At 38.1% G+C, this 24,535-nt stretch overlaps 1 protein-coding gene across 1 annotated transcript in view; it reads left to right on the top strand.

Annotated features, from left to right (window-relative positions):
- Positions 1-24,535, top strand: part of FAM120C (family with sequence similarity 120 member C) — a 124,731-nt gene that overhangs the window by 63,023 nt on the left and 37,173 nt on the right. Inside the window, exons 5-10 of the mRNA XM_070366291.1 lie at positions 6,009-6,108; positions 6,678-6,754; positions 7,203-7,483; positions 8,273-8,546; positions 9,180-9,351; positions 20,606-20,855. Of these exons, the coding sequence (XP_070222392.1) occupies positions 6,009-6,108; positions 6,678-6,754; positions 7,203-7,483; positions 8,273-8,546; positions 9,180-9,351; positions 20,606-20,855 (1,154 nt within the window). The remainder of the gene's footprint in view (positions 1-6,008; positions 6,109-6,677; positions 6,755-7,202; positions 7,484-8,272; positions 8,547-9,179; positions 9,352-20,605; positions 20,856-24,535) is intronic.

Here is a 24,535-nt window from a genome sequence, read left to right on the forward strand (position 1 = left end):
ACTTAGCAGCAGCAGCAGCAGGCTTCAACAGTACAGGAACCAATAACTTCCACATGTATAAGCTGGGTTTCAAAGAGGGAGAGGAGCCAGAGATCAAATTGCCAACATTAATTGGATCGTGGAGAGAGCAAAGAAGCTCCAGAAAAAAAAAAATCTAGCATAGTCCGCTTCACTGACTATGCTAAAGCCTTGACTATGTAGATCACAACAAACTGGAAAATTCTTAAAGAGATGAAAGTACCAGACGACCTTACCTGTCTCCTGAGAAATTTGTATGCAGGTAAGAGACACGGGTTTGATCTCTGGGTAGGGAAGATCCCCTGGAGGAGGAAATGGCACCCATTTCCAGTGTACTTGGGACTTCCCTGGTGGCTCAGCCAGTAAAGAATCCGCCTGCAATGCAGGAGATGCAAGAGACATGGGTTCAGTCCCTGGGTTCGGAAGATCCCCTGGAGGAGGAAATGCAACCCACTCCAATATTCTTGCCTGAAAAATCTCATGGACAGAGGAGCCTGGTGGGCTACAGTCAGTTCAAACGGTTGCAAACAGTTGGACCTGACTGAGCGACTAAGAAAGCAAGAAGCAACAGTTAGAAACAGACATGGAACAACTGACTGGTTCAAAATTGGGAAAGGAGTACAACAAGGCTATATATTGTCACTCTGCTTATTTAATTTATATGCAAAGCATCATGCAAAATGTGGGCTGGATGAATTATAAGCTGGAACCAAGATTGCTGGGAGAAATATCAATAACCTCAGATATGCAGATGATACCACTCCAGTAGCAGAAAGTGAAGAGGAACTGAAGAACCTCTTGATGAGGGTGAAAGAGGAGAGTGAAAAAACTGGCTTGAAACTCAGCATTAAAGAACTAAGATCATGGTATCTGGTCCCATCACTTCATGGCAAATGTAAGGGGGAAAAGTGGAAGCAGTGACAGATTTTATTTCCTTGGGCTCCAAAATCACTATGGACAGTGATTGCAGCCATGAAATTAAAAGACACTTGCTCCTTGGAAGGAAAGCTATGACCAACCTAGACAGCAAATTAAAAACCAGAGACATCACTTTGTAGACAAAGGTCTCTATAGTCAAAGCTATGTTTCCAGTAGTCATATACGGATTTGAGAGTTGGACCACAAATAAAGCTGAGTACCGAAGAATTGATGCTTTTGAATTGTGGTGTTGGAGAATACTCTTGAGAGTCCTTTGGACTGCAAGGAGATCAAACCTGTCAATCTGAAAGGAAATCAACCCTGATTATTCATTGGAAGGAGTGTTACTGAAACCTGATGCAAAGAGACAACTCATTGGAAAAGACCCTGATGCTGGGAAAGATTGAAGGCAAAATGAGACAGAGGTGGCAGAGGATGAGATGGTTAGATAGCATCAGCAACTCAATGGACATGAATTTGAGCAAACTCCTGGAGATAGTAGAGGACCGAGGAACCTGGCATGCTGCAGTCCATGGGATTGCAGACTCAGACATGACTTAGAGACTCAACAGCAACAACAATATTCCATTGTTTGTAAATGGAGGAAAATTTTTGTACATGCTCAATTGAGTGTTGAATATTTTTAATGTTATAGCTTTTGCTTGCCTTTGTAACTTAATAACAAGAATCCCCCTTTGACTAAACAAAATAAAATTGTTTAATAGTGACTTTGCTTCTAATTCCATCCTAAATGTTTTACAATATTTCCTAGTCCTCTTTATATGTCTAATGTGGTAGTCAGCTCAGTGTAGTCATCTTTAACTTGCTTTTTCCACTGAACATTATGTCTTAAACCATTCTTCATTGTTGCTATATAATTTTCACAAATATTTTTAACAGTTATAGAATTATCAGAACTGTTTTAAAAAAACATACAAAATCTGCTAGGTAACAGCATCAAATTATGAATTTCTACTCTGCTACTTGTGGCCTCTGTGGATCTATTAATGAAGAGGTTAGGGGCTTCCATGGTGGTCCAGTGATTAAGAATCCACCTGCTAACACAGGGGACATGGGTTCAATCCCTGGTTCAGCAAGATTCCACATACCACAGGGCAACTAAGCCCATGTGCCACAACTACTGAAGCCCTCGCACTCTAGAGCCTGTGCTCTGCAACAAGATTAGTCACCACAATGAGAAACTTGCACTCCACAACTAGGGAATGTCCGTGCAGCAATGAAGACCAGTGCAGCTGAAAAAATTAATTAATTAAAAAATAAATATGTAAAACAAAAAGAAAATGGTAGGGCTTAATTAAATATGATCATATGTAAAATATTGAGTAAACTTCTATAGATAAGTCCCATGTTAGCAGAATGTCAGTATGAATAAACCATTCTTTGTCCTCATAGAACTTGAGGTTAATGGGGAAGGTTGAAGCAAATAAATAAGTACAACAAAGGAAAAAACAATAAAGTTTTCACAGAATGAAAGATTTCATAGAATTGGTGCCCCTTGAAGGAAAAGTAAATGTTTAGCTTTCGGGAAACAGAGCAGAGTGGGACAGTGAGGGAAGTACGTGTGATTCAGTATTTCAGGGTATTGGGTCATAGATGTATACTCACTGACACATAATAATTTATAAGACATACTGTTAAGTGCAAAAGGCAATTTGAAAAACAATATACAATTCCACTTATGTGAAAAAAAAAAAAACAAAGCTGTATTTATTTACATATGTGTGTGTGTGTATAAACAGCAAAAGTTATGACAGGACACATACCAAACTGGTTACATTGGTCACTTTGTGGAAGGGATGAGGGTACAGAGGTAGAGATATTAAGGAAGGTTCTGTGTATGGCTTGTGTGTCTAAAATGAGGCTAGATGACCTAGACATCTTAATATCTGTATTTGTGTGCCTGGTGGTTTAGTCGGTTAGTCATCTCCAACTCTTTGCAACCCCATGGACTGTAGCCCACCAGGCTTCTCTGTTACTTAGCACACATGCATTGATGATGAGAGTATAACTTGAGACATCTGCATCTGAAAGAGGTTTATATCATGTGTCAAGAGTCTATGAAAATAACTATATCCTTTGACCTAGTAATTCCACTTCTAAAAATATCTCCTATGAAATAACCTAAGAAACATGTAAAAATATGCTTATTAGAACATTATTTATAATTAGAAATGACTTTAATATCTTACATTCTATTTGATGAAATATTATAAAGGTCATAAATTATATTCAAGAGGATTTTAAAATTACATCGGAAAACCCCCTTCTCAATCATCCCCAATCCCACAGAGATAAGTGGTATTTTCTATTGCCATAAGTAAGTTTCACTTCTGTGCATGTGTGCTAAGTCGCTTCAGTAGTGTCTGACTCTGTGTGACCCTGTGGACTGTAGCCTGCCAGGCTCCTCTGTCCATTAGATTCTCCAGGCAAGAATACTGAAGTGGGTTGCCATGCCCTCCTCCAGGAGATCTTCCCAACCCAGGGATGGAACCCAGGTCTCTTATGTTTCCTGCATTGGCAGGCAGGTTCTTTACCACTAGTGCCACCTGGGAAGCCCAAGTTTCACTTCTACTTGGACTTTCAGTTCAGTCAATTCAGTCGCTCAGTCATTTCTGACTCTTTGCAATCCCATGGACTACAGCACGCCAGGCCTCCCTGTCCATTGCCAACTCGCAGAGTTTACTCAAACTCATGTCCATTGAGTCGGTGATGCCATCCAACCATTTCATCCTCCGTCATCCCCTTCTCCTGCCTTCAGTCTTTCCCAGCATCAGGGTCTTTTCCAGTGAGTCAGCTCTTCACATCAGGTGGCCAAAGTATTGGAGTTTCATCTTCAATATCAGTTCTTCCAATGAACACTCAGGGCTAATCTCCTTTAGGATGGACTGGTTGGATCTCCTTGCAGTCCAAGGGACTCTCAAGAGTCTGCTCCAACACCACAGTTCAAAAGCATCGATTCTTCGGTGCTCAGCTTTCTTTATAGTCCAACTCTCACATCCATACATGACCACTGGAAAAACCATAGCTTTGACTAGATGGAATTTTGTTGGCAAAGTAATGTCTCTGCTTTATAATATGCTGTCTAGGTTGGTCATAACTTTTCTTCCAAAGAGCAAGCGTCCTTTAATGTCATGGCTGTAGTCACCATCTGCAGTGATTTTGGAGCCCAAGAAAATAAAGTCTATCACTGTTTCCATTGTTTCCCCATCTATTTGCCATGAAGTGATGGGACCAGATGCCATGATCTTAGTTTTCTGAATGTTGAGTTTCAAGCCAACCTTTTAACTCTCCTCTTTCACTTTCATCAAGAGACTCTTTAGTTCTTCTTTGCTTTCTGCCATGAGTGTGTTGTCATCTGCATATCTGAGGTTATTGATATTTCTCCCGGAAATCTTGATTCCAGCTTGTGCTTCATCCAGCCCAGTGTTTCTCATGATGTACTCTGCATTTAAGTTAAATAAGTAGGGTGACAGTATACAGCCTTGACGTACTCCTTTCCCTATTTGGAACCAGTCTGTTGTTCCATGTCCAGTTCTAACTGTTGCTTCCTGACCTGCATACAGATTTCTCAAGAGGCAGGTCAGGTGGTCTGGTATTCCTATCTCTTTAAGAATTTTCCAGAGTTTGATGTGGTCCACACAATCAAAGGCTTTGGCATAGTCAATAAAGCAGAAGTTGATATTTTTCTGGAACTCTTTTGATGATCCAACAGATGTTGGCAATTTGATCTCTGCTTCCTCTGCCTTGTCTAAATCCACCTTGACCATCTAGAAGTTCATGGTTCACATACTGTTGAAGCCTGGCTTGGAGAATTTTGAGCATTACTTTACTAGTGTGTGAGATGAGTGCACTTGTGCATATGTACTCTTTTGTCTGCTTCTCCTTTCACTCATTATTATGTCTGAGATTAGTCCATATTGTTGCATATATCAGTCCTTTGTTCTTTATTACTGTACAGTTTTTTTATCATATGTATATATCATAATTTATCCATTCTTCTGTTGATAGAATTATTTCTAGTTTGGTGCTATTAAATAAAGCTGTTGTTAGTATTCTTGTTTATATTTTTCCTGGATAAATACTTAAGAGTAGGATTGCTGTGCCATATGGCAAATATATGTTTAGCATAATAAGAAACTCCCAAACTGTTTTCTCAGCTCTACCTATGTATATTCCTACAAGCAGTGTATTGGACTTCCAGTCAGTCCATATCCTTGCCAGGGCTGGATATTTATAATCTTAAATTTTAACCATTCTGGAGGATATATAGTGATTTCACATTATGGATTTTCTGTATGTTTAAGTGGTTTTGGTTGTAATGTTCATACTTTTTGAACCAGTAATTCCACTCTGGGGACATTTTCCTAAGGACATAATTTGAAATCCAGAAAAACTTTTATGTACATATATGTTCTTTGTTGTGTAACTTATAATAGCCAAATGTGAGAAATAAGTGAGACATTGGGTATTAGAGAAGTAGTTAAATAATTTATGATACACTTACAGTGATAAGATATTCAGCCATTCAAAATTATCTTGTACTATAATAAAAGCAAGACATGAAATTTTACATAGAGTATGGTATCAACTATAGGAAAAAAATAAATGTTAGGTTGGTCAAAAAGTTTGTTCGAGTTTTTCCATAAGCTATTACAGAAATGTATTAAAATAGACTAGCTGTACTTCAACCCCCAAAAAAATGAATTTTAAAAATCAGTGGAAGGAAACACATCAAAATACCTTTGGGTGATGGTACCGTGTAGTTTTTTTCTATCTTTATGTATTTTTTCTAATGATCATATAAGAATTTTAGAATAGCACAAAATGTAAGTAAACATTTTTAAACAATTTTTTTAAGTATTTGAGCTTTAATGTTCTATAATACTCTCTCCCTAACCTAATCTTTTCTGCAGTATAAAAAAAAATTGCTCTCTTGGGTTTCTTGAAACATTTTATTTCTGTGACTATTTTGAATCTCAAATTATAAATTGCATGAAAAAGGCACACTCATGTTATTTCTCCTTCTGAACATCTGATATTCCTATATCCAGTCCAGGACAGAAGATAAAATAGAACGATTCAAGAAAGCAGTTGAGTACTATTCAGTTACAACCAAACTCTCTTCACTGCCAGTGGGGCCCTCCTTTCTAGGTAAGGCTTCCATTTGACCCCGGGCTGCTCTTTATGTAGAAGAAACTGAGTCTCTCAGAACTCCTGGGACAGAGTGTAATCACTTATTTGTATTGCACCCTCCTAGAAGTTATTCCTATTTGATAGACATTTGCCTTTTGATTTCCACGTAATAAGAGAGGTGACATGAAACGGGGCCCTCATTTCTTGAATTTATAGATGGGATCCAATGCCATTTCCTTAGCTTGGGCTTCTTCTGGTGCTAATCTCTGTTGTGGCCTGGTATATGTAAAATTGCCCCGTCTGTGGGGGTCAGGCCTGAATTTGAATTCTACCTCTGTTATGTACTCACTGTGTGATCTTTGCAAGTCACATTTACATGAAATGTGGTTCATGATACCTCCTTAATAGAGTTGTTATCAGAAGAAATAATTTTATGTAAGGTTCTTAGTGTAGCTTGTAGTAGGTGTTCAATAAATTGTAACTCATATATTCATAATAATTTCTCAGATGATATGAGGTTACCAGAATGTAACAGAGTAGAATTATTAGGATTGACTAAAGGAGATAGCGCTTTCTCTTTGCTTCAGGTTTTCGAAATAATCGCCTTGGAAATCCTCCCATTCCACGAAATCAAATGGGCACTCTCTCTGCTGGGAAGCCGATGGTAAGTATCTTTTAAGAAGCTTGAGACCATTTGATAGCATTAGACTAGGTTTGTTTCCTAATTTTTATAATCTTGAGTTAAGGAGTTCGGGTGATTCAGTATTATCAGAATGTCAAGGTTGTATATACCTATGTCACGTTCTCAACTTGAGGCTGGCAGACTCTAAAGAAAACATTCAAATCAGCAACCACTAGGTCATTGTGAATGTAGATTAGCTAATATTGAAAGAATGACTCTAGGAGACATAGATTGGTCTGTTGTCCTGCCTTTGAAGGATTCTGTCCATACATCACTGTTAGAATTATTTCTTGTTATTCTCAGTATGTTCTTTGTATCCCAACAATTCCAGCTACTGGCCTCATCCACTGTGTCACAACCTTTGGGGGAACCATCTTGGAGCCTGGTAAAATGTTAAATAAATAGCTTTTGTGTCTGTTTCATCCTTTAGTTTTCTCACCACGTGCCCCAGAAAATGAAATATCCACCACCATTCCCAGTGAGACCCAACTCCTCTCTTCTCTTCTCCCCCCATGCTTTGGGGGAATCCCATGCTTTTTCTGAGGATTCCATGCTGCAGGACAGCCCCTTTGCCAATTGGGCTATCTCTTATGATTCCTCTGCATCCCAGTTTCCCAATTACCTGACTTCCAAAGCCTCAACTCCTTTGGGACCAGACTCTTCCCACTCCTCTTCCTCTGATGGTGATGAGCCAGAAGGAGCCAGCTCTGAGTAAGTAGCTATACGGGCACCCCAGGGAATAGATTTCTGAAGTACTTTTAACCTAGGTAGGGAATGTGGGAAAGTGTATGTTCCTGGCTTTTTTCTATGACTCTTTGCACTTAAGTGAAGTAGGAAAACTCTATGTTTTTGTCACTTCATGATCACTTGGACCCTGTACAGGTAATAATTTTCAGATACCCAGGCCACTGAGGTAGAAGACAGCATAGCAGATGGCTAGGGACGCCCTGGTAGGGGTGCGCTATGTATCATGTCTTTCATCTCTCAGTTTGTGAAGAACAGTAGATTGAACATTAAAAAAATTGAAAGTTTTATAGAGTTGAAATATTAGAACAGTTGAGTATGCAGTTATATTGCTTGGTAACTAAAAAAGTGTAGCTAAAAAGGTTCTGAGGATCAAAACAGTGGGATTTTGTATAATAACATTTTTCTTAGATTATTCTTCCAAGCAGATTATTCCTGGAAGACAGAGCCACTTTGAGGTTTTAATTGTAGTTATTTCCTTAGAACATAAGCAGACTTTAAACATGACTTTTATAAGGTATAAAGGACTCAGAATGGAGCCCATGACTTTTGATTGCTTTGGTTTATATCTGAAGAAAGAAGCTAGGAGGATAGTGATGGCCACTGAGAGGAATGATATCAGATCCAGTGCTAACCCAGTGTCCTGGCTTCTAGAGGGTTTGTAAGATTCCTTGTAATCAGAATAGACATCTTGAGTTGAAATATCTTTATTAACCTCCTTTCTGTTTTCCACACTTATCTTTTTAAACCTTATAGTCGCATCACAGAAACACTTCAGCAGCAGCCTGGATGGGAGGATCCAAATAGTGACAGAGGGTCTTGGGTAGAGCCCATTGATGCTGGAGTTTCAAATGCCAGCCTGGGTGATGGTGAGCCCCACATCCCATCTCTGCTGTCTATGTCTACAAGGAACCATATGGACATCACCATTCCACCCTTACCTCCAGTAGCTCCAGAAGTCTTGCGGGTTGCTGAACACAGACATCGAAGGGGTCTTATGTACCCATATATCTACCATGTCCTCACTAAGGTAAGAGAACACATCGACACTTACCTCCCTGCTCTCTGCACTGTACTTCAACTTCCTAGGACTGTAGGTTACCAGAGAAAAGTCTGACCTTTGTATCTGAAAGGAGATCAAAAGAGACCAAGTATGCTAGGGCCCTTCATGTGTCGAGGGTCTCTAGTGAGGTGAGACCAGCAAAAGATGGGACTGTGCAGGAAATGAGGCCTAGAGGAGAAGGGTAATTGTGAGATTTTGGAGAAGACAATGTACCATGTTTGTAAAGTCTGGTCTAGGGATGAACACACTCTAAGAAGAGGCATTATACCCTTGGTCTTTACCTCTCCCTCTACTTCTCCTGAGCTATTCCCCTCCTCTAGCCTTACCATACAAATCCATTCCCCAGCAGAATGTCTAAGATAAATTTTCCCCATTTAGTCAGCTGTAGTTAATCATAGCAGAGACTTTAAAAATGGAATAGCTTTAAGCTGTCTAATACTCAGCTGGGCTCTTACAACTTCTTTTTAGTCTGAAATTTTGTCTAAATAAAAGTAGAAAATTTAATAGCTAGGCTACAGTTCATTACTTGTTCTTCTCAGCTCAATTCCAAACCTTGAGGTAACTCATTCTCTCCTTTTTCCTGAACCATTTTCTTTTTAGGGTGAGATTAAGATTCCTGTATGTATTGAAGATGAGTGTAACATGGAGCTTCCTCCAGCTGCCATCCTGTTCCGGTCAGCTCGTCAATATGTATACGGGGTTCTTTTCAGTCTGGCAGAGACACAGCGGAAAATGGAACGCCTAGCCATACGGCGGCGGCTACCTGTAGAAGGTAAATGTGGTTCTAGCTTTGGTAGTTCTCTGAAAGCTTTGGCTCAGAACAAAAATGTCTATGCAAGCACATCATACTTTTGGCTGTGGAACAGTCTTTGAGAAAGTGCATAATTCACCAGAATACATATTGGTTCAGTTCAGTTCAGTCGCTCAGTCGTGTCGACTCTTTGCGACCCCATGAATCACAGCACACCAGGCCTCCCTGTCCATCACCAACTCCCGGAGTTCACCCAGACTCACGTCCATCAAGTCAGTGATGCCATCCAGCCATCTCATCCTCTGTCGTCCCCTTCTCCTCCTGCCCCCAATCCCTCCCAGCATCAGAGTCTTTTCCGATGAGTCAACTCTTCGCATGAGGTGGCCAAAGTGAAATACATTAACTTAAGCCCAAATTCTTTAATCGTTAAGCATTCAGAGTAACTATTACTTATAAGATCCGTGCTGAACTTTGGGAATGTGGAGATGTATCTGATGTAGTCTCTCCTCCTCAGTGTGGTTTTTGTTTTGAAATTCGATCTTGTAGGTAATTAGAGCCATTGAGATGTTTTAAGCTCCAGAGTAATATGGTCAAATTAATACATTCAAAAGAACCAACTAGATTTCTGCTTATGGGAAGATGGAGTAGATGTATTTTTACCTATTCCTCCTGCTAAATAAAACTAAAAGCTCAGGATATTCTATATTAAAAAGCACAAGATGCTCTAGAAGGTGAAGAGGTGACAGATTGGCTAAGGGCCTTGGGCTCCAAGGAATGAAGCAGTAGTAAGTTCCCTTGGTTTTCCCTGTGTTTTACATAGCCCATGCTGGGTACAGGACAACCTCACAGCCCAGAAATGCCAACAGCTACAGACCAAGAAAACCAAGTATTTTGGTTTTCTCTAGCCAAAGTACCCAAAGGAACAACCTAGCAATACAGAAAGCGTTTAGATAATAACCATTCTACTCCAGCCAAACACTATAGAAAAACTATAACCTACTTTTGCCCCAACCAACAAAGGCCAAATGAAAAACCTGGAATTCTACCTTTGCCATACTATAAGAAGGTATGCCACCTACACCCACTGTGGAGGTGACAGACATAGCCAGGTGGGAAGCTAGGACTTCTTCTCCCACTTGCCAGTAAAGAGACAGCATCCTCCTTCACCCACCAGAATGTTAACAGAAAAGACCTGCTAAAACACAAAATTTAAATAAGATCCAGAGTCTCTTAAAATGATACCCAAAATATCAAGGTTTGAATTGAAAATCCCCCTTTATACCAAGAACCAGAAAGATTTTAAACTGAGATCTCAAACTGAGTAAAGAAAATCAATAGATTTGTGTTATCAATAGAAAATGAAATCATTGTAACACAACTGATTAAATTACCTGCTAAGGATTTCAGAGCAGCCATGAGAGAGAAATGCTTTGACAAACAATTTTGAACATTGTTTTTCTTCTTTCTATTTATTTATTTTTAGCCACACTGCTTGGCTTGTGGGATCTTATTTCCCCAACCAGGGACTGAATCCAGACCCCTGGCAGTGAAAGCATCAAGTACTAACCACTGGACTGCTAGGGAATTCCCTGAACATTCTTCATGCAAATTAAAGACGGAAAGTCTTAGCAAAGAGATCTAATATACAAAGAAGAATAAATGGAAATTAAGAATTAAGAGATACAATAACTGAAATAAAGTACACAAAGGATGGGTTAAACTGCAGATTGGAGACAACAGAGAAAATAATTTTGAACCTAGAGAAAGAAAAACAGAAATTATCTAGTCTCAATAACAGAAAATAGACTGAAAAATGAACAGTGATCAGTGGAATTATAATAAAAGATCTAATATTTGTGTAAATCAGAGTCTCAGAAGGAGAAAAGAATTACTTAAAGAAATAATAGTTTAAATATTCTCAAATTTGGCCAAAACAAGCCTACAGAGTCAAGAAGCTGAAAGTGAAAGTTGCTTAGTCGTGTCCGACTCTTTGCGACCCCGTGGACTGTAGCCTACCAGGCTCCTCAATCCACGGAATTCTCCAGGTAAGAATACTGGAGTGGGTTGCCATTTCCTTCTCCAGGGGATCTTCCCGACCCAGAGATTGAACCTGGGTCTCCCGCATTACAGGCAGACGCTTTACCATCTGAACCACCAGGGAAGCCCCAATGTATGTGTTTTACACATAGTAGTGTATATATGTAAATCCTAATCTCCCAATTCATCCCACCCTTCCCTTCCCCCCCATGTCCATAGGTCCATTCTCTATGTCTCTGTCTCTATTCCTGCCTTAGAAATAGGTTCATCTGTATCATTTTTCTAGATTCCATATATATGCATTGAGTTTTTAATGATGGCTATTCTGACTGGTGTGAGGTGATACATCATTGTAGTTTTGATTTGCATTTCTCTACTAATTAGCAGTGCTGAGCATTTTTTTTTCATGTGCCTTTTGGCCATCTTTATGTCTTCTTTAGAGAAATGTCTATTTAGATCTTCTGCCCACTTTTTGATTGGGTTGTTTGGTTTTTCAGTACTGAATTGTATGATCTGTTTGTGTAGTTTGGAAATGAAACCCTTGTCCATCCTAAGACAGAAAAATTATTGAAAGCAGCCAGAGAGAAATGATGCTTTACATATAGGGGAAAATAATACAAATAAAGGCTGATCTTTCATCAGAAGTCATGGAGTCCCTTCTGCCTTTATAAAAGTAAAGGCTCCACTGTTAAAGGATATACACAAAAAATCTCACACAGTCCAAGACTCAGGACAGAAACAATAATTTGTAAAGAGGCTGGATCAGGCCAAGTGCTAATTTAGAGAGCCTCCCAGAGAGACAAGAGGTAATTGAAACATCATCGTGCAGACATCAAGCCAGCAGTAGCCATTTTGAGGAGTTCATCCTGTCATGGGTATATTGGTGCTAATAAGTGCCATCTTGGAAGCTTCCCTTTAGTTTATTAGTGCCTGGACCCAGCCCCACCCACCAGCCAATTAGCACCAGTCTTAGGACATTCCAAGCCAGACAGATAGCTGGGCAGATACACAGACCTACCCACCAGTACACTGGCTGCTGTACTGAGCTGCCAGCCACACCAGGACCCAGGCCCATCCAGCTACAGGCCAACATCAACTCCAACACACTGGGACCTATCTCCACCCACAAATGGGCCAGCACTAGCCCTAGGACCTGGCTTCACCTACTAGTGGATGGACAGCAGGCCCTGGACCCTCTGGGCCCCAGCCCCACCCATTAGCCTTTCAACACCAGCTCCAGGCCTAGAGACAAAGGACATTACATAATGAACAAAGGATCCATCCAAGAATATACAAAAATTATAAACATATATACAGCTAACATAGCAACTAAATACATAAAGCAGATATTAAGAGACCTAAAGGGAGAAGTTGACTGTAGCATATTAATATTAGGGAACTTGAACATCCCACTTATATCAGTTGACAAATTATCCAGACAGAATATAAATGATACACTGGCCTTAAATGACACATTAGTCCAAATGGACTTAGTAGATATATAGAAGTTACATCCAAAAGTAGCAGAATACACATTATTTTCAAGTGTACATGGAGCATTCTCCAGGATAGATCACATGCTGGGCCACAAGATAAGTCACAGTAACGTTAAGAAGATTGAAATCACATCAAGCATCTTTTCCAACCACAACAATATGAAGCTAGTTATTTACTACAAGGGGGAAAAAAAAAGCCTGCAAAAAAAATCTCAAACATGGAGGTCAAAGGTTATGCTGCTATAATAAATTGTAGCATAATAAATAATAATAGCATATATAAATAATCAATGGATCACTGAAGAATTCAAGAAGAAATCAAATAATACCTAGAAACAAATGCAAATAGAAACACAGTAATTGAGTATATACGGTGGGATGCACCAAAAGCAGTTCTAAGAGGCATAGTGATGCAACCCAGCCTCAGGAAAAAGAAAAATCTGAAACAACATAACCTTACACCTAAAGAAACTAGAAAATAGGAGCAAAAACCCCAAAGGTAGTAGAAGAAATGTTAAAAATCAGAACAGAAATAAATGCCATGGAGACTAAAAATAAGAAAGATCAATGAACTTAAGACCTTGTTCTTTGGTGTTTTTCCTTCTGGCTTACTTCACTCTGTATAATAGGCTCCAGTTTCATCCACCTCATTAGAACTGATTCAAATGAATTCTTTTTAATGGCTGAGTAATACTCCATTGTGTATATGTACCATAGCTTTCTTATCCATTTTTCTTTGAAGTGATAAAATTGGTAAATTTTTGGCTAGATTCATCAAGAAAAATAGAGGGCCCAAATCAATAAAATCAGAAATGAAAAAGGAGCAGCTACAACCAACACCACATAAATGAAAAAGATCATAAGAGATTACTATGGACAATTATGCATCAATAAAATGGACAACCTGTATCAGGGGGAAGGTGGGAAGAGAGACTGGGAGTTTGGGATTGATATGTGCATACTGCTATACTTAAAATAGATAACCAACAAGAATCAGGGAACTCTGGTCCGTACTCTGTAAAATAACCTAAATGGGAAAAGAATTTGAAAAAGAATAGGTACATGTATAGGTATAGCTGAATGCTTGTATGCCTGAAACTAACACAACATTGTTAGTATGCCTGAAACTAACACAACATTGTTAACCAACTATATTCCAATATACAACAAAAATTTTTAAAATTAAAAAATGAATAAAATGGACAACTTAGAAGAAAGATAAATTCCTAGAGATGTATAATCTCCCAAGACTAAATCAGGAAGAAATAGAAAATATGAACAGGCCAATTTAATGAAATTGAATCAGTAATCGAAAACTCCCAACAAACAAGCACGTAAAGATTAAAATAAACCAGTAAAACACTGTAAAGCTATTATCCTCCAATTAAAAAAATTAAAATACCTGGGAATAAATCTAAACAAGGTGTTAAAGGACCTATATTCAGGAAATTATAAGACCTTGATGAAAGAGAGTGAAGATGGCACAAACAGAAAGGTATAATTGCTTGTTAATTTTGTTAATTATTGTTAATTAATATTGTCAAAAACCATACTATCAATGTCAAAAGTTAATATTGTCAAAAACCATACTATCTAAGGTAATCTACAGATTCAATGCAATCCCTATCAAAATAGCAACAATGTTTTCCACAGAACTAAAACAACTCTAAAATTTATATGGAAATACAGAAGACCCAAATAGCCATAAAGTCTTAAAAACAAAAAAACATTGATAACAGTATGGTGTTTTTCCTTAAAAAACTAAAACTAGAACTACCATATGATCCAGTAATCCCACTCCTGTGCATATATCTGGAAAAGGTGAAAACTAATTTGAAAAGATATATGCAACCCAGTGGTTATAGCAACACTATATATAGTATCCAAGACATGAAAGCAGCCTAAATTTCTATCAACAGAGTAATGTATGAAGAAGATAATGGAATACACTCTCTCTCTCTCACACACACACACACACACTAGGCTATTACTCAAGCCATTAAAAAAGAATGAAATAATGCCATTTGCAGCAGTACAGATGGAACTAAAGATTCTCATACTAAGTGAAGTAAATCAGACAGAGAAAGACAAATATCGTATGATACTCCTTAGTGTGGAAAATCTGAAAAGTGGTTCAAAAGAACTTATTTACAAAACAGAAACAGACTTACACACTTCAAAAACAAACTTATGGTTACCAAAGGGGAAAGGCTGGGGAGAAGGGATAAATTAGGAGGTTGGGATTAACATAAACAGCGCTTGTGGTAAAGAACCTGCCTGCCAATGCAGGAGATAGAAGAGACATGGGTTTGATCCCTGGGTCAAGAAGATCCCCTGGAGGAGGAAATGGCAACCCACTCTGTATTCTTGCCTGGAAAATTCCATGGACAGAGGAGCCTGGTAGGTTACAGTCCTTGGGATCACAAAGAGTTGGACATGACTGAAGTGACTTAGCATGCATAGCATGCATGCATAAAGCAGATAATAAGGATCTACTGTGTAGCCCAGGGAACTCAACTTAATACTCTGTAATAACCTATATGAGAAAACAATCTGAAAAAGGACATATATATGTTATACATATTATATAGTTATAATTATATATCTTGTATTATATATTCAAGTTCAGATTCTCTACTGCCTGGCTACCAGGGAAGCCTATATATAATGTGTATATATATATGTATAAAATGGAATCACTTTGCTGTACACCTGACACTAACACAGTGTTGTAAATTTTAAAGAAAAGAACAAAACAGGAGGCATCACAATCCCTAATTTCAAACTGTATTACACACAAAGCTTCAATAATCAAAACAGAATGGTACTGCCACATAAACAGATATATGGGTCAATGGAACTGAATGGAGAGCCCATAAATGAGCCCAAAAGAGGCAAAAATATGCAATGGTGAAAAGGACAACCTCTTCAATAAATGGTGTTGGGAAAACTGGATAGCTACATGCAATGGATTAAACAGTTAAACATAACACCTGAAACCATAAGAACTTCTAAAAGAAACCTAAGCCCTATGTTCTTTGACATCAGTCTTGGGTTTTTGTTTTGTTGTTTTTTTTTTGATATGTCTCCTTATGTTAGGTAAACAAAAACAAAAATAAACAAATGGGACTCCATCAAACTGAAAACTGCATAGCATATGAAACTATCAACAAAACAGGAAGGCTATCCACTGAATTGGGAAAGATTTGTGAATGATCTATCCAACAATGGGTTAATATCCAAAATATACAAAGAATACTTACAACTCCACATCAAAAAGCCAACCCAATTAAATAATTGGCATAGGATCTGAATAGACATTTTTCTAAAGACATACTTATGGCCAACAGACATGTGAAAAAATGCTCAACTTCTCCAGTCATCAGGGAAATGCAAATCAAAACCACAGTGAGATACCACCTTACACCTTGCAGAATGGTTATTATCAAAAAGACAACAAATATTGGCAAAGGATGTGGAGGAAAGGGAACCCTTTTTTAAACTTTTATTTTATATTCAGGTATAGTTGATTTACAGTGTTGTGTTAGTTTCAGGCATACAGCAAAGTGAATCAGTTATCAGTTCAGTTCAATTCAGTCGCTCAGTCGTGTCCGACTCTTTGCGACCCCATGAATCGCAGCACGCCAGGCCTCCCTGTCCATCACCAACTCCCGGAGTTCACTCAAACTCAGGTCCATCGAGTCGGTGATGCCATCCAGCCATCTCATCCTTTGTCGTCCCCTTCTCCTCCTGCCTCCAATCCCTCCCAGCATCAGAGTCTTTTCCAATGAGTCAACTCTTCACATGAGGTGGCCAAAGTACTGGAGTTTCAGCTTTAGCATCAGTCCTTCCAAAGAACACCTGGGGCTGATCTCCTTTAGAATGGACTGGTTGGATCTCCTTGCAGTCCAAGGGACTCTCAAGAGTCTTCTCCAACACCACAGTTCAAAAGCATCAATTCTTCAGCGCTCAGCTTTCTTCACAGTCCAACTCTCACATCCATACATGACTACTGGAAAAACCATAGCCTTGACTAGACGGACCTTTGTTGGCAAAGTAATGTCTCTGCTTTTGAATATGCTATCTAGGTTGGTCATAACTTTCCTTCCAAGGAGTAAGCGTCTTTTAATTTCATCAGTTATACATATATCCACTCTTTTTCAGATGTTTTTCCCATAGAGGTTATTACAGAATATTGAATAGAGTTCCCTGTGCTTTTCAGTAGGTCCTTGTTGCTTTATATCTTCTATGTATAGTAGTGTGTATGTTTTAATCCCAATCTCCTAGTTTATCCCTCCCTCCCAGCCCTTTCCTTTTTGCTTTGTTAACCATAAGTTTGTTTTTGAAGTCTGTGAGTCTGTTTCTGTTTTGTAAATAAGTTCATTTGTGTGTGTGTGTGTCTCTCTCTCTCTTTTTTTTTTTTTTGGCCTCACTACTCTGCTTGCAGGATCTTAGTTTCTCTGACCGGGGATTGGACCTGGGCTCTGGCAGTGAAAGTGCCCAGTCCTAACCACTGCACCATCAGGGAATCCCTTGTGTCATCTTTTTAGATTCCACAGTGTATTTAATTGGTGTCATTAGACCAATTTACTTTACTTTACCAAGTTACTTGTATTTAATGTAATTATTGGCATGTTAAAGCTTAAGTCTGGCATTTTATTTTTACTTGTTTGTTCTGTTTTTTATGTCTCTGTTTTCCTATCCTTCCAATCCTATAGATATGTGAACTTATTTTAGAATTTCATTTTTATTTATCTGTATGTTTTTGAATGTATCTCTTTGTATAACTACTTTAGTGTATTTAGCAGGTATTACATTGTATATACATAACTTATCATACTCTATACTGGTGTTGACATTTTACCAGTTCAGGTGAGGTGAACCTGACCTCTATTGCATCTTTTTATCTTTCTCCATTTATAATTGTCTTAATTATTTTCTCTACAGACATTGTTATAGTTTTTGCTTACTGTGAGATATAATTTAGAAAACTCAGAAGAAAGAAAATATATTGTATTTATCCATATATTTGTTCTTTTCATTGTTTTTTTTTTCCTTCCTGATAATTCCAAAATTCCTTCTTTTATCATTTCCTTTTTGTGTAGAGAAATACCTGTAGTCATTCTTTTAGGATAGGTTTGCTTTTTTAAAAGTATCCTAGTTTTCCTTCATCTGAAAATGTCTTCATTTCCCCTGTATTCTTGAAGGATATTTTTGTTTTATATAGAATGAGTTTAGAGGCATTCCTCCCTCTTCAGTTGTTTTGGAATCATTTGAGAAGGATAGGTGGTAGCTCTCCTTTAAATTTTTGGTGAATTCACTATCAGATTATCTGGTGCTGGACTTTTGTTTGTTGGGAATTTTTTTCAAAATTAATTGTATATAGATTTAACAGAGTTTATATCTAATTCTATCAGGATTCTATATATATGAAGATAAGATTATTTTAATATTTATATGGAAAAAGAAAGGACCTAGCATAGCTAATACATTTTTGAGAAGGAATAATAATTTGAGAGCAATCACTCTACCTGATTATAAGACTTAATATGTCGCTACAGTGATTAAGACTGTGATCAACAGTGGTATAGACCAATGGGACAGAATAGAGAACCCAAAAATTGCCTCACACAAGTACAGCCAACTGATTTTTGACAGAGCTGCAGAAGCACTTCGTTGGAAGAAGGATTGTCTTTTTAACAAATAGTACTGGATCAATTGGAAATCCACAGGTGAACAAGTGCCACATATCTAAACTAGTATCTGAAATACTCTGAAAGAAAGTATCTGCAAGAACTCTCAAAACTGAACAATATAAAAATAATCCAATTAGAAAATCAGGAAAGACATTCACAGACATTTCACTGAACAAGATATATGTGTGAAATATAAAGACATGAAAATATGTTCGCCATCATTAGCCATTAGAGAAATGCAAATCAAAACCACAGTGAAGTATTACTATATACCTATCTATCAGAATGGCTAAAATGAATAATGGTGTTAATAGAGCATGCTAGATTGAGTGTGGGAAAACTGGATTACTCATGATTTGCTGATGGGAATGTAACATGATGCCACCACTCTGGGAAACAATTTGGCAGTTCCTTAAAACTAAAAGTAGACTAAAAATAAGCGTGTAGCACTACATTTTTGGAGCATTTATGCTAGAGAATGAAGACGTATTTTCATGCAGGAACTTATACACAAATATTCATAACACCTTTATTCATAATAGCCCCAAACTGGACATAACCTAGATGTCCTTCAAAAGGTAAACCGTGTACATCTATACCATGGCATATTACTCAGCAAAGTAGGAATGAGCTATTGATATATGCATCAACATGAATAGATCTCAAGAGCATTATTCTGAGTGAAAATGCCAGTCTCAAAAGGTTGCATTCTGATTCAATTTATATAACATTCTCAAACTGACAAAATTATAGAGATAGAGAGCAGATTAGTGGTTGGCAGAGATCAAGGATGGTGCCAGAGATCATTGCATGTGACCATAAAAGGGGTAGCACAGGAGAAATCTTTGTGGTGATAGAATAGTTTTATATCTTGATTGCAGTGATAATTGCATGAATCTACACATGATGTAGAACTATACACACAGTTGTACCAATGTCTATTTCCTATCTTTGCTATTGTATTAAAATCATTTTATTTTATTCATTTATTTTTTTGGCCACACAGTGAGGCATGCAGGATCTTAGTTCCCCAACCAGGGATTGAACCTGTGTCCACTACAGTGGAAGTGCAGAATATTAACTGCTGGACAGCCAGAGATGTCCCTATAATCAGTTGAAGTGCTTGTGTTCAAGTAATCATTATTTTACTTAATAATGGCCCCAAAGTGCAAGAGTAGTGATACTAGCAGTTCAAATATGTCAAAGAGAAACAAGAAAGTGCTTTCTTTAAGTGAAAAGGTAAAAGTTCTCAATAATTGATAATTAATTATTAAGTTCTCAATAATTAATAAGGGAAGGAAAAAATGATATGCTGACATTGCTAACATCTGTACTAAGAACAAACAGATGTATGGTAAGAACAAGTCTTCTATCTGTGAAATTGTGAAGAAGAAAAAAGAAATTTATGCTAGTTTTGCTGTCACATCTTGAACTGCAAAAGTTATGGACACAGTACATGATAAGGGCTTAGTTAAGATGGAAAAGGCATTAAATTTGTACAGTAAGATATTTTGAGAGAGAGAGAGAACCACTTTCAGATAATTTTTATTACAGTATAATTGTTCTATTTTATTATTGTTGTTAATCTCTTGCATACCTTTATCATAGGTTTATAGGTATAGGAAAAACCATAGTATATACAGGATTCAGTACTATGCATGGTTTTGGGTGTCCACTGGGGGTCTTGGAATGTATTCCCTGTGAACAATGGAGGGACTACTATATGACTATAGAACTATGTGACAGTTGAGCTTTGATTGTTTTTCATTTATAAAATGGGTACTATATTTTGTGATAATATAATCATAATGCTTCTCTCTCAGGTTTGTCTAGAGAAATAAGATTTACATTTATATATAAAATACTTAATACATGCCAAGCATCTGATAAATGTTTGCTACTCTCGCCATTACTGCTGCTAACAATAAAAATTATAGTGACAGAAAATATAAAGATGTTGAAGTGTGATGGATTCTGTCAGTTGTGACCAGCGGCGAAATGCTCAGAGTCTTTATAGCCTGTTTTTCCTCAATTTCTGTCTTTTAGTTCCTTCAGTGATTCTTAAAGAGTGGTCTGCCTATAAAGGGAAGTCACCTCAAACCCCAGAGCTGGTGTCTGCACTGACATTTCGGGAATGGACTTGCCCAAACCTCAAGAAGCTCTGGCTAGGCAAAGCAGTTGAGGACAAAAACAGAAGGATGCGTGCTTTCCTGGCCTGTATGAAGTCAGACACACCCAGTATGCTCAATCCAGCTAACGTCCCCACCCATCTGCTGCTCATGTGCTGTGTCCTCCGGTAAGCTATGTGACCCGGAAGTGGTCAGTTCATTTCTCTTTTACTTTTTTGACATTTCCCTTAAGCAAGTGGTTTTTATGATATTTTGAAGTGGGAAGGTTTTATGCTGACTTTAGACTTCAGAAACACTGGAATTGATTGCCATGACATATATATGGGCTTCCCCAGTAGCTCAGACAGAGAAGGCAATGGCAACCCACTCCAGTACTCTTGCCTGGAAAATCCCATGGACGAAGGAGCCTGGTAGGCTGCAGTCCACGGGGTCGCTAAGAGCCGGACTCGACTGAGCGACTTCACTTTCACTTTTCACTTTCATGCATTGGAGAAAGAAATGGCAACCCACTCCAGTGTTCTTGCCTGGAGAATCCCAGGGACGGGGGAGCCTGGTGGGCTGCCGTCTATGGGGCCGCACAGAGTTGGACACGACTGAAGCAATTTAGCAGCAGCACTAGCTCAGATGGTAAAAGAATCTGCCTGCAATGCAGGAGACCTGGGCTCTATCCCTGGGTTGGCAAGATCCATATCCATGTACAATCTCTAGTGATGTTTATTTGTATAGATTTTTTTTTTCTTTTTAAACACAAGAGATGTTGTACATCTCATTTCTATTTCTTAGTTTTTTCACTCAGTGTTCTTTTTTAGATCTATCCATATTCATATATGGTTCATTCCTGATGACTGCTGAATTATATTCCAACAAGTACTAATATCACAGTACTTTATTTGTTCTTTGATAGATAAGTTTCCAGTTCTTAGGTATTCCAAACAGTGCTGCAGGGAATATCTTCACAGATGTCTCTGTCTCTTTGTGTTCCTGTGTCAGCTTATCAGAAGTATGCATTTTAGAGTAGAAGTCCTGGATCCTGTAAAATGTGCATATAAATTTTTCACCAAATATTGCCAGATTTCTCTAGAAATTTGTTCTAAATTATGAATAGTGCATAAGAGTTTCTATTTCTTCATATTATTGCCAGTTCTTATATAACTTCTTAATTTTTGCCAATCCATTGGGTTTCAAGTAGTATCTTCAGAGGAACAGTTCTATTAAGAAGCAGAAGATTCATTCATAGCAATAATAAAACATTTGAGTTAATCATGTGCCATCCTGATATATAAAGATGCATAAGAAATAGTTTTTGTTCACCTGACAGAATAATTCTAAGGTATGTTGGAAAAGCAAATGAATAAGAATAGATTATAATTTTTTATTTTTTAATATAAATTTATTTATTTAAATTGGAGGCTAATTACTTTACAATATTGTATTGGTTTTGCCATACATCAACATGAATCCGCCACGGGTGTACACGTGTTCCCCATCCTGAACCCCGCTCCCACCTCCCTCCCCATCCCATCCCTCTGGGTCATCCCAGTGCACCAGCCCTGAGCATCCTGTATCATGCATCAAACCTGGACTGACAATTCGTTTCACATATGATACTTTACATGTTTCAGTGCCATTCTCCCAAATCATCCCACCCTCGCCCTCTCCCACAGAGTCCAAAAGATTGTTGTATACATCTGTGTCTCTTTTGCTGTCTCGCATATAGGGTTATCATTACCATCTTTCTAAATTCCATATATATGCATTAGTATACTGTATTGGTGTTTTTCTTTCTGGCTTACGTCACTCTGTATAATGGGCTCCAGCTTCATCTACCTCATTAGAACTGATTCAAATGTATTTTTTTAATGCCTGAGTAATACTCCATTGTGTATATGTACCACAGCTTTCTTATCCATTCATCTGCCGATGGACATCTAGGTTCCTTCCATGTCCTGTCTATTAAAAACAGTGCTGCGATTTTTTAAAAGAGCAGTAAAAGGAGTCTTGGCTCAAACAACATCAACAAAAAAGCCAGGGTATATTATAACATATACTAAAATGATGTGATACTGACACAAAAATTGACAGGTCATTGTTTTAGTGCAGCTAATACTGAGTTAGACTCTAGACACATGATAACTTAAAATATGCTAAAGAAACCTTCTCAAATCAATGAGGAATAGATGAATTGTTAATAATTGTTGAGAAAATTGGGTTGGTATTTGGGGAAAAAAACATCATGTTAGAGCCTTACCACACATAAATTCTAGACAAATTTATTATAGACATAAATGTAAAGGAAAAAATAACAGGTAGAATAAAAGGTGAGCAATGATTTACCCGATCTTGAGACAAGAAACACGTTTCTTCAATGAAAATAAAGAGGCCTTCAAGCCCAGGGCATTGTCAAAAATAATAGCAAAATCAATGGCAAACAATCAGGTGGGACAAATACCTTAGTTGTCTGTGGTTGCAATACACCATACAAAAATTTAACTGGGACATCTGAGAAATAAAACAACCATAAATGGCTTGAATAAGCTCCCATATAGTCCTGGGAATCTGGAAGATTGTGTAGATATGCATGGCTACATATAGACTCAGGAGAGGCTTAGAAGAGCCCCGATTACATATTCATACCTGGTTGAACATGAGACCTGCACAAGGAAAACAATAAAAGCCAGACATAAATTGCTTGAATTTTTAATGTATGCCCTAACCTACACATTGATCCCTTTTGTAAAAATGAAAGCTTTATTGGCCCAAGATGTTTCTGCACAACCTTTGACTAATCATTGGCTGATGAATAAACTATGATGATCCTAGGGAGACTCCTAGGAAGCTAGACTTAAAAATGACATGAATTAAAAGTAAAAATCTGAGCAAGGACATCAGGCTACACATTGCAGGAGACACAGACTGTCCAGAATTAGCTCAGACATGTCACTAAACAAATAAACTAAAAAGCAGCAACTACAGTGCTTTGGGAAGGAGTCAAAAGTCCAGAGTTGCTATATTATCAAAACTGTCCAATGTCAAATAAAAAGTTAAAAAACTTGCAAAGAAATAATAATATGTGGCTTATACTCAGGACAAAAAACAGTCAATAGAAACTGCAGCCTACCAGTCTCCTCCGTCCATGGGATTTACCAGGCAAGAGTACTGGAGTGGGGTGCCATTGCCTTCTCCAGTAGCAGCAGCAGCAGAGGGCATATGTATATAGGACATAGTAAATAAACACTTTCAATCAGCTCCTATAAATACATTCAAAGAACTAAAGGAAAACATATCTAAAGAATTAAAGTATGCTGACAATGACCCATCAAATAGAGAACAGCAATAAGAAAATAGATCAAGATGGTCGAGTAGAAGGAGACGTGCAACTCACCTTGCCCCATGAACACATAACAATTCTCACTGAAAACTAATTGGAAACTGGCAAAGGGCTCCTGTACAACCAAGACAACAAAAAAGGTTCATCCGTAATTAGGCAGGAAGGGAAGAAAAGCAATCAGGTCAGGCCTTGTACCCCTGGGAGGGAACTCAAAAGAACAGGGAGATTACATGGGTGGAGATTCACCCTGGGGAATAAGTTGTTTGAGCCACAAATTGGGAAGGCCCAGGATCCGACGCAGGGGAGACAAGCTCTCTTGACTGATTGGAGGACTACAGGGACTAACAAGAGGGCTGTGGGAAGCCTGGATTGAGTATGAGAAGCATGTGTATACTAGCTCACCAGCAAGGCAGGGCAGAGTGAGGACTGCCTCAGTGACTGCCAGGTTTCCCACAACTGCCCCAGTGCCAACCCCAATCGAATGACTGCTCCAGACCCACTTATCCACAGTGCAGCACA

The sequence above is a fragment of the Bos mutus genome, chromosome X (assembly GCF_027580195.1).
Source record: "Bos mutus isolate GX-2022 chromosome X, NWIPB_WYAK_1.1, whole genome shotgun sequence".
NCBI lineage: Eukaryota > Metazoa > Chordata > Mammalia > Artiodactyla > Bovidae > Bos > Bos mutus.